Raw genomic sequence first — 11,781 nt, forward strand, 5'->3', positions numbered from 1 at the left:
CATTCTCCCAGGCTAAAATAAAACCCAGAGGTCTCCCCCTGACCAGCACAAACAGCGAGGACCGCCCAGGGACAATCTGTCCCCTAAACATTTTTAGGGGGTGCACAGAAATCCGGAGCTGTAAACCGGAGGGCTGCAGAGGACAGTGTCTGATGGATGCTGCTGCGCGTACTCGCCTGGTTTGGGTTACGGTGGGGGGGTGGGGGGGGGCACAGCTACGGTATATGCTCGGACGGATACACGATCACACCTTTTTGGCTTTCGAGCAGCTGCTGGCTAACATTAAAGCAAGCTCCAAACTGCAGCACGTACCCTGGGCATGTTATACTGGCCAAAATGTGAAACACACACATGCAGGTCGTGTTCCTCCATGCACCATGTTCCACTGGCCAAAATGCCAAACACATACATGCATGGCATATTTCTACATGCATATACACCCACACAGGCCGTTACATGTGTGGTCACATGTAAAGGTTGCCCTTTAACCTTTTGTGGTGTAAGACCACAAATATGCAAATATGTCCTTAACTGAACATTCCAATGCTGATGTAACAATCGCTACTGGTAACTGAAAGCAAAGGAGTTCTAGAACACTGACTTGGAATGTTGAAGAAAGGTTCCAAAAAAAAGCCTACTCTTCAAAAAAGAGCACAAGGAGTAAAGGAGGCCAGGTCTCAGCCATGGTTTATCCCACTGGCCTGTTTTTGATGCCATGTGGGGGAGCCTTGAGGCCTCCGTCGCCGAGATGCCGTCCTGCCTGGCGACAGCCTCAGCGCGAGCCAATTAATCAATGCTCAGAGAGCGGGCGAGCGGAGGATCCGGGGCACGCCTGGAGTTCCCCAGCCCGGCCCGCCGCTGAGGATCCCGCCGGCTAATGAGTGCCAGGGGACGGCGGGTCTGCCCGGCCCTCCTGGCGTCAGGCAGGATGGATATACAGGAGATTCCTCCTCCTCTCGGGACGCCTGTCCGGAAACGCACTTCTTTTCTTGGTCTCCCGTTTTCGATGCGGCCCCACCCTTACGCCCTTATGCAAGCTCAAATGCAGGAGCAGGGATGTAAATAGCAATGCTAATGTGCAGCAGACTGATCCGCTCCAGGTTTTACATCATGCGCATTTGTGTACAGGTGGGCTCCACCCAGCAAGCCAGCACAGCTTCTTGCAAAACCTGGAACGACACGCATGGGAGTGCAGCTGTATGCACGCAAATACAAAAAAAACAGTAAAATGGAAAATGTGCACAAGGTCAAAGGTCACAGGACAAACCCAGTGATAATATTCCTTCTGGGGGCCACCACCGTGGATGTTTTTTCACTTGTCCACCTGAGAAAGCTGTGCACAAACATTACACAACTAACCCCGCGTATATAAACACTCACACCGTACCTATATTCTCCACAGACCATTTCCAAGAAATGTTAGAATGCGCTCTTAGCATACTCTAACCGACCGCAATTTAATTTTACATCCCTAATAATAGCTGACCGCATCGACTCCACCAGTATGCTTTGCATTAGCGTGTGAAGAAGACGCGCAGAACGTCAGCGCTGCATATTGCATTCTATAAATGTCGGTATCTGCAGCGTTGCCTTTGCTAGATGTCCCAGCACCTGCTAAAGCCAAGCTGTTCCTCCCCTGAAGCCGGGTGCAAGGAGATGTACAGAAATGAGTCAGGCTCCTCTGTCCTCCGGTACAGGTTTGACTGACGGCTGGAAATGGTCACAGAGACGGACAGTGACCCGAGGGGCTCTGAATCACTCCGCACCAGGCGGCTGACGCCATCACCCCACCGCTGGAGAAACGTCATTCCTGCAGCCGCCTCGGCACAGATGACTCACTTTCTTCCCCGCAACCAGGCATGAGCACCAGAACCTCAGGTGTTCCAGAAATAAAACAAAGCGCCCGAGCCTTGTTCTGGGCAGAGCTCATCAGGGCATGGTTACACCACGTTTACCTTAGGCCTTCCGTTATCGTTTCCTTGGCTTTCTATTAAAGCTCATTCTGAACAAATGCAGAACCCCTGAACACTCAAAACAGCATGCGCAGGCCTCATGAATGAGGTAGTGGATCAGCGTACGAGAGAGTGACAAACTGGCACCAGCGATATCCAGCTTAGGCCACTGCAGGGATACTGATGGGTCATGTGGAAGGTGTATCAAACTACACAAGCGTCACCCAGGGCTCAGGTTAACCCCCCACAAAGCCATGTCCTCCACCAAGGTCCTCCACCAAGGTCCTCTTTGGTGCCATCGAATCAATCCGCACGCTTACACAGAGCAGAGGAATCTCTGCCAATTCCCCACGTTTGGTATTCCAGGTTACAGTAACTGTGTTGTGAGGACAGTTCTGCAGTAGACCGTGAAGGCCCCGTGGCAGAGTGAAAGTCGAACAAGCCTTGCTGAGATGTTCCGAGGTGCGTGTGGCATGAACGCCTCTTTGCCCGTCCTCTCCAGGCAGGTGGGATTGTGGGTAGAAAAGGGTACAAATTCGCTCACCTTGGAGTGCTCTGGGTGAGAGGTAGAGGTTTAAAGTTTCTAAAGAGGCTATAAATACCCCCCGTCTCTCCCTCGCCCCCCTCCCCCCGTTCAAGACCCACGGGACGGGAGGTGAAGCACAGTTTAGGGGACAGGACATCGGGTGGGGGGGTGGTAAACAGGAGGGGTATGTCATGCTTGTTGTTGCGCCAACAACAAAAATAGCGTGGCTCAGCCGAGGGCGGGTGGCGGTGGCGGGGGGGCGTCGAGTCGGAGTGAAGGCTATAAAAAGAGCGACTTGTTTTAGCAGCCTCTTAAAAATAAAACCGCGAATGTTCCCGCACCCTCGTGCCACTTGGCCCGTTCCAGCTCAGGGCTCCAGTGAGTAACGGCGCCGTCCTCTCCCAAAATCCTCCACCTGCTGCCGCCGTCGCCCATAACCACCCCACCCCCGACCTCGCCACAGGCCGGTCACTCCAGCCATCTGTTTCAGCGCCGCTTCTCACTCCACGGCGGGGCTGTAGCCTCTGCACTCTGGCTAACGCGGCGGAGTCACCGCTAGGCTCCGACAGCACCTGCGGTTAGCAAAATATTTAGCGGCGATAAAGCGAGGGGAAATTACAGTGCGGGGCTTCCCCAGGCGGGTGCAGTGGGGGTACCACCTCGCGCACGCGGCGGCTGCCCCAGATTAGAGGGCGGATCCCAGCTTCCGTGCGCATCTGTCAACTGCGCCGATAATTAGAGGGACGGGCGCTGAGCTGGCTAACGGCTAACAGCTACCAGTCGGCGCAGCTGGAGATGCAATGCTCCAGAAAACCAGCCCAAACATAAGAGCATAAGAACATCACGAAGACCAGAGCAGGCCACTGGGTCCAACACCGCCTCATCATTTTGCTCATATTTATAATAACAGCAACAAAAAATACCTGAAATATTAAAGGAAATATTTAGACCAGGTGCACACCCCTTGCATGGAGCCTTCGGGCTCACACGGCCCTGTAGAGTCATGGTGCTTTCAGACAGAGCTGTATGCGTGGGACAAAACCCATTTCCTTTTGCCTTGGCTAAAAGCAAATCGACTTCTACCCAGAAAGCAGGCTTACGTTCAACGTAACGCAGCGGTCGATATGTTTATGTGCCCATTTTTAAAATGTAACGGTGAGATGCTTCTTATCTGTACTTATATCAAATTGGCGTGAAAGTTTAATACGTTCTGCTCAGCTATTTGTAAGGTCAGCGATGTTCGTCAGCCCAAACCAGAAGGGCTCCAGTGAATGTTCCACAGGGCTACTGTATCGTTAGCAGCAGCGCTATTCGTCCTCCAGCCGCCGGCTGGTTCGAGGGCCAGATAAACGGCCCACACTCCAGGCCTGAGACCAAATCCCGTCATTTGAGCGATTAGTCAACGCCAGTTTCTATGGATCATATTTTTGGCTTTGATGAGACCACGTCTTCACTCACACTCAGGCACTACAGGAAAGAACCCCGCATATCAGAGCTATTCAACTGGCAGTCTGGGTACCAAATACGCAACAATAGAGACGTACCCTGGGCGCTTTCAATAAAAACGCACGTCTATTATTCAAAATGCATCAAAAACTGACAGAACACTCAGTAGGCTAATTATATTGTTTTTCACAGATGTACAACAGACCTTATTCATCGTTTTAGGAAGAGAATGTCACCGGCCTAAATGCATAAGGCTTTTATATTGTTTTCATAGATGTACAATAGGCATTTGCATTCATATTGAGGCATTTAACAGACACTCTTATCCAGAGCAACTTATTATACATTTATTATATAAAGTCCATTAATACATTTTCAGGGCTCTACAGTGCTCCAATTTAAGGAGGATGTGTGTTAACAGGAACAAATCATTTAGGAGCATATCTACAAATTGGGATGCATTAGTCTACATCCCAATTAGCAGAGGTTAGGTAGCACGTGATAAGTTAGGAGCATATGTGCTCCTTGGAAAAAGGAGATCTGCTGAAAACATACAGGTTAAGCACCTTGCTCAAGGGTACAATGGGGCCTACCTGAGAATCAAACCTTCAGGTTACAACCCCAGTTCTCTGACCGCTACACTACACTACCATCCCTTATTCATACATAATTTCCATCCCCACAAAGAAGTTGTTTAAAAACCCTGTTAGGAAAAACGAGGACATACGCTGTTATACAGCTGAAACGACGTGGTCCTGCCAGCAGTGCTCTCGCTACGCTCCGTACGCGGACGCCGTCGACCTCGTCCCAGTACAGGCCGGCTCTCATCTGACGTCACTCCGGATCATTTGGCACGACCCCGACGAATCGATGCCGCGGGGTCGGCGTTCAAGGCTCGGAACGTCCGACCACTCAGCGGCGGCGTGGAGACGGAGAACCGCGCCCGGCGACAGCAGACGCGAGCCGCGGCGAAGCTCCCGGGACAGCCGAGAGCTTCTCCCCGTGGCGGCCCCACGCGACCTGGCGAAAAACCGCGCGGCAGTGGGTGTGCTGAAATGCCAAGGACCCAAATTAATCAGGGGCTCGGCACGGAGGCGTTCTCTGCGCAACGGCCCGGCGCAGATTCTCAGTGTCATTTCACAAGCTGTGCTCCAAAAAAGAAATGCCAATATATCACACCAACTGGGGCCAACTCTGCTAGTTACCAGAATCTTCACCAATGTCAGCAGACTGCCAAAACCTACTCCGTTCAGTGTGACGCGGGACATTTACAGTGCGTGTTCTGAGAAATCCTAAGCAGGTAGAATATTCATGCACGGATTCACGATACACAGATTCAATCTTAAAGAGGACGGCAGTGCGAGAAACTGTAAGTGTAAAGGCATGTTACATACATGCACACGTGGCCCATTAAAAGTGCATTCACTTTAATCTGCCCTGAAACCCTTTTTTTCAGACTGGGTTTAGAATCTCCTTGATGCACAATGTCACACACTGTCTAGTGGGCATGGCCTGGCCTGTTTTTAGGAGCATTTGGGGGGTGTCAGACCCTGCCCACTCCCCCCCCCCCACCCTCCTCCTGTTGGAAGCGCTATTATTGGACTGCTACTCCTCCTATTCTGAAGCATGAAGCACCCCTCCACTGTGCAGTAAACACTGGGATCCCTGAATAATTCATGCGCTATCCTGACTGTGCCCCCCCCCACCGCCCCCGAGCTTGCTGCTCACACTCTGCTTCTCAGTTGGAGTCGAGGAACAGGAGCGAGAAAGATTATCTTCTTTTCACACAAAACACAACCCAACGTTTCCAAAGACAAAAAAATGACGTTTCGACACAAAAAGCGGATCCACTGCCTGTACAGAACACATGTCTTTGGCATCTGCAAAGAAGACACCAGTTATCTGCATACTAATATTTATAAATTGTAGAGGAAGTTTTATTAGACAGAAGTAGGACTGGGTGTGGGTGATCTTTCATTCAAAATGCATAACTGTGTATGTATAAAGGACTAGCCATTATGTTTTGGGAGAAAATTCTGCGCCTCTTTGTGAGTAGAAATGCATAATTTCTCGTCTTTGTCTCCCGTTTGCCCCACCCTCTCACCCCTCATTTCTGTTCTGGCTCTCGTACTCAAAGGATTATTACTGAAATTTTGTACCTTTGACTTACACGTTAACCATCCACAATACCTTGTAAATCTTTACAGTTACGTTTCAACGCCTGACCTCTGACATGACCACCCAGAGTGCAGTTCTGTGGCTCAGTCGAGCTCTACTACGACATGGCTGGTGTCAACAGTTCCAGGATTTCTCAGGCTGCCACGGAGTACGCACAGCCAGAGAGAGGGATGTGAATAATAACCGCCGTGAGGTCACGCGGTCATCCACTCACTTGCAAATCCATAATCCCACTAATCCGAAACGATTCGGCCGCTCTGCCGGAACTCTTTCCCGTTGCGTAATCAAGGTTCAATTAGTCAAAGCGGTCCACGCCAAACCGGTGTTTGTTTTGTTCTTTTTTTGCCATTACGTTTGTGTAAACCAAGCGCCGCGTCACCGTGACGGTGATCCGGCGCTCGAAGCAACCGTCAATCCCCGGCTCTGAGACAGGCACACGGTGATCCGCGTTCCCGTACGGCTCTGAGCGCTAAAAAACACACCTCGTAAAAATTTTTACTAAAATCTAAAGACTAACAGACATACGTCGATGGACTGATAGACAGAAGTCGAAAAAATGTAAACAAAACTTCAACACCTCTCTGACGAACGCCAACTCGTGCAAGTTCCTCTGATTCAAGATGGGTTTCCGGGATTCTGTCCCCATCAATTAGCAAAGTCCCCCTCATAACTTCATTAACGAAGAGGCCAACAGTACAGAACTCATAATTTGCTGCTCAGCAGTATGTGCTTTGGTCCAAACACGTGGGGATGAAAGGTCTAGCGAACAAAGCCCTTCTGTGGTGACCCGTCAAGTCCGTGAAGCTGTACTTCCTCTTCTTATAAGGCCTTATAAGGCTTCACACATTCCTTCCCTCAACATCAGGCTGTCTTTAATAAACTCCGTATTTGTTCAGGTTAAGAGGTCGCCGCCTTCTAAGTTTCGAAAGGCAACAAAGGGCACCTTTCAAGGTTGCCGGCGTTTTGTAACCGGCTAATGTTTACATAATCCCGGCACAAAAACCCTAAACTCGGCTCTCGAGCACGCTAACAGAGCACGGACACCAGCGGCTACACAAGCAGCCCAGCGGACCAAGGAGCCTTCCCCTTTCGGCTATGGACGATGCACAGAACATCGTCTGACCAAACGAGAAGTTAACACGGGTTAACACGACTGAAAAACTGTCAAACCGCCCCATCCTCCCCCCCGCCCTCCCGTCCGCACAGACCATTTTACTATAAGACAGAAATTGTGTTGTGGTGATTCTATGCAGAATAGCTGCTGAGAAGCTGAACTTGCAACACAAAGGCGGGAGATCACACATTGCCATACAACTGTGCCCCCAGAACTTGAAGCACTTACTTAAAACTCATCTCTCCCAAAGCTCTGAAAGTTTCACTGAATAAAGAAATATAGTTCGGACAAGAAAATAAATAAATGTAAGGCGGTTTCATTTTTTTTCCACAAACAAATCCCCCAGCCCTCATCCGCACCAGCTCCAGGGTTCAGGCCGTAGCAGCCAAATCCGGCAGCGTTCTGCTCACACGACCGCGAAGCCGTACGCGCGGCTTTCAGCCGGATGCACACCTGTCCCTCTCAGCCTGCCCCCCCGTCCACCCGCCCACCCCCTCCGAGACTCACCGCTGCTGGGGGTAGCAGGAGCCCGGGTCCTGGACAGCAGCTCAAGGGGCTGCTCCCGGCTGGACGCGGCGTCCGAGGAGAAGCAGGATTCCGTCTCGTAAATCGTCTGCAACATCGCGCAAAGCCCCGGCACGGTGGGCCTCAAAAGCATGCCAGTCCGATGGAGTGCCAGGACACGAGCGAAGAAAAACACGTGCGACCCTCGACCAGACAATAAACAACCGCAGCTTTAAAGGAAAAAAAAAACCCTCCTAGATATCTAAGAAAACAAGCACACAGAATGGAAAAAATGTAAAAATAAATTAAAAAAAACAGCACTGCACACTCTTTGGAAAGTCAATAAAAACTCCAGACCACCGGCTGGTATTTGTTTACCTATGCTGATAAAAGGATCATTTGAGGGGGGGTGGGGTGGGCAAGGGAGTAAACTAAACAGCGGCTAGCTAATCTGAAGTTCTCTCCAACGGTCTTGAAACAAGAGTAACGGATGGAAACTGGCGAAAAAAGTACCAAGAGGCCAGTTAAACTTCCATCCGACCCCACTGGCGTGGACGTGGGGCAAACGAAAGCAGACGGCGACGGAGGTGAGCCTTTGTATCGGAACCGGGGCGGAAGATGAAAGAATTCCTACAGCGGAGATTCCGAGATCAGTATTCCCTTCTTCAGGTCCTCCCCGTTAGTGCCGTTCAGAGGCTTTGTGGCCCGGCGAGGAACGGCGGAAATCCCGCCAGGAAAATCCGACAGAACCGCGTCGAGGCGGGGATGACGGCGGAATCTCATCAGGCGCTCGGCGTCCGAAAGCAGGCGAGTGCCGCTGCTTCACCCGCTCCCGGCTTTCCCCAGAGCGCTCGTCATCGCTAAGCCTCTCCCGACCTTGCTCTCTTTCTCTCTCTCTTCCCCGGTTTTTCAGCCAGGCGCTTGTGAAGGTGGGCTCGTTCTTTTAAATAAAAAAAAGAAAAGGGAAAAAGGAGGGAAAAAAAAACCAAAACAAAAGGCAGCCTTGTCCTTTCAGAGATGATGCCAAAGAGGAGATACGAGGTCCGAGACGCGCGGCGCTGCGGCCGACTGTCCCCGAGCAAGGGGAAGTATGGAGAGAGCGTGGAGGAGGAAACGCGAATGAGTGAGAGAGACAGTGAGAGAGAGGGTGAAACAGTGAGAGAGAGACAGTGAAAGAGAGAGAGAGAGAGAGAACAGCTCTGGAAGCAGGCTGGTCAGTGATAGCGGTACACACCTCTCTCCTCCTCCTCCTCCTCCTCCTCCTCCACCTCCTCCACTACCCTCTCTTAACAAACACAAACAGCCTCGGTCGCGATTAAAGGGGAAGCTGCCGCTTCGACAAGCCAGACCGCGGTCGTCTCCACCGCGACGAAAAGCAGCAGGAGCTCCAGAAACACAGCCGCCGATGACGCCGCTGCTGCCGCCGCTGCCGACTACGTTCTTTCCTCTTTTCGATTTGTTGCTTTGTCTCCTTTGTTGTTTTGTTTTTTGTTTTGTTTAGTTATTTTTTTGGTTTTGTTTTCGTCTGAAAGACCCCTCACCCCTCCCGCAGGGGCTGTGGGGGGGAGGGCAGAGGGAGTAGGAGAGAGCCGGGAGTTTACAAACAGACTGGGCTGTGCGACGAGCCGGGGAGGCTGGAAATAGAACTGGAGCAGCAGGGGGAGGGGCGGGGCCTGGCTATAAATAGAGCCGGGCGCAGGGGAGGGGAGGCTCGTTCATGCAAACGGCGACGGCCAATCAGGCGACGCAACTCCCGCGACCGCAAAGGGGACTGTGGGGAGGGGGGGCTTGTTGGTGGGGGGGCAATGCTGCTTGCACCAGACCCAGGCACTGCTCTGACACACATATCAATGCAGACACACACAGGCGCACGCACACACACACACACACACACACACACACACACACACACACACACACACACACACACACACATGCACGCACGCACGCACGCCCACACACACGCGCGTGCTGCGGTTACACAAGAACACCTGTCTGCACAGGCATTAAACACAATCACACTGTGGCACCAGTCGCACAGGAGTACCTCAGTGGCTCCACAGAAAGAAAAACAACGCAGGTGTGTCAGTTCAGCCGAAATCTACCACGAGGCAGTTTCAACAGAGCCCACCTATTTTTAAGCATATATCCTCCCTCCAGTCTCCACGTTCTATTGCAAATGCCTTCAGGATATTGCTCAAAAAACACCAGGCTGGAGTGCTCTCTCTCAACCGGAACAAATCCTCCCCTACACTGTTCCTTGCCAAAGCCCGACGCCACAGCGTCGACGCAGCACTGGACGTGTGCCTCAAGGTCACACCGTAAGCCTCCCAGAGACCCCGCAGGTGGGCTCCGCTAAATCCCGACTGGCCGCGTACGCTCGCAAGACAACAGAGCGCAGCTGTAACCCAACGCGGTTCCCTGCTATTTTGGCTCTAATGGCTCCCTCCTCCCCCCACCTCGATAAATGCCTAATGTAAGACTTAGGCAGTGGACCTGTGCAGGCCCCACAAACTGTTCCTTAAAGCTGAGCTTGGGCGAGGAAGGGACATCCGCCCTCCAAGTTTTGGAGTGCGTTCCTGGCCTTCACACGGGGAGGAACGCCTTCCTCACAGGGATCGATTTAACAGCGCACAAGCAGAGACGCAACCGGTGCCACACCCACAATTCCAATTCAGGAGGGAAGCGCCACTTCCTCTGTTAACAGGGAGGGTCCCGGCAGAGGGAGCTATTCCATGGTAATCCACGCATCTGCTAACTAAATCTAAGGCTGCAATAGCTGAGCCATAGATATAATCATATATTTCCTTCACTACTTCCTGCACACATGATATAGCACTGACTATATAAATATTATACATCAGAGCACATTACAACACAAAGATAATAGGGGCATTTTGTACTGACTTTCAATTTTCTAAATGTTAATATAGCCCACATACTATAGCCTACACTGTGACAGTCCCAGAAATCCATGCTCAACGGTTCCATGCATATGAAATTGCAGATGAAAAATCTTATGTAAAGCTAATGCTGCTCCAAACATTCTCCTGGAATTTCAGTGGCATGTTTAATACTAAATTTAACCTTGAGGCGTGAAATCAGAAAGAAAACGAGGACCTGTAAAATAAAAAGGCACTCCGTACATCCCAAAAGGTGCAAATGAATTTCTCGCACAGTAGTTAAGATGGTCTGCTACATACACATTTTTAGACAATTAAATACATTCATATTTTTCCGGACCAATTGGTTTTAAAATCTGATGCACTTACAGATTTAAGAATTTAAGTGTAGTGTTTGTATGATCCCAAAACAATTCCAAGCCTCTTCCTTTAGCAGAGGACCAGTGCATTCATACATACTGCTGAACTCCCAAGGGATGTTACAGACCAAAGCAACATCTAGGTTCAAGCCTGGAGACTGACATGGTCAATGCAAAACAGTCATTTTGTAGTCAGTTGATCATTTTTGGTCTATTCTGAGTCGGAATGCAGAATAATATTTGGGTTCTATTCGCATCAGCCAGTAAGCTAACATACAAGTTCCAGAGAGGCAACATTTTCTGTGTTTCAACGATGCTGTACATTGCTGTAAGTGAAGAAGTTATGCACAAAACAGTAGCCCAATCACATAGACATCTGAACCCTTTAAAAATATTATTCACTATATATATATATATATATTTTATTTTTTTTCAATATAATTTTTAACAGGCTCCTGCAACCAAAACAATTTTACCCCAAACCAATAAATAATAATAAAAAACATTTCACTTCGACAGTCTTTGAGGTTGTGTGGTTGTGACTGTGCTGTGTAAACGTGTTTAACTGCCTGTGAGTGTGAGCTTGTGCCACAGGATTGGCCTTGTAAATGGCCAGTGACCCTACTTAGCACAGGGGCTGAATGACCTGGCAGGATCTGCTGACGTCAGCGGCATACCAGCGAGGAACCGAAGCTGAACGGAAGATAAGTTGACCGGACGCTTGCTGAAAGTCCAAGAGAATAACGCTGGGATTTGGATTTAGCCCCTCCACAACAGCCACGCCCCAATTCTAATCCCA

The 11,781-nt window shown here is 50.4% G+C and overlaps 1 protein-coding gene across 8 annotated transcripts in view; it reads right to left on the minus strand.

Moving 5' to 3' along the window:
• The window catches only part of hdac5 (histone deacetylase 5), a 68,416-nt gene that overhangs the window by 40,901 nt on the left and 15,734 nt on the right, over nucleotides 1-11,781 (minus strand). For 2 of the 8 annotated variants that reach the window (XM_035397806.1, XM_035397805.1), the window contains exon 1: nucleotides 7,724-9,374. The exons of the other annotated variants lie outside the window; for them this stretch is intronic. In XM_035397806.1, the coding sequence (XP_035253697.1) occupies nucleotides 7,724-7,874 (151 nt within the window). In that variant the 5' untranslated portion in view covers nucleotides 7,875-9,374. Of the gene's footprint in view, nucleotides 1-7,723; nucleotides 9,375-11,781 lie in introns of those variants that run through there. 8 annotated transcript variants of the gene reach the window in all.

Source organism: Anguilla anguilla, chromosome 17 (assembly GCF_013347855.1).
Source record: "Anguilla anguilla isolate fAngAng1 chromosome 17, fAngAng1.pri, whole genome shotgun sequence".
NCBI classification, from domain to species: Eukaryota; Metazoa; Chordata; class Actinopteri; order Anguilliformes; family Anguillidae; genus Anguilla; species Anguilla anguilla.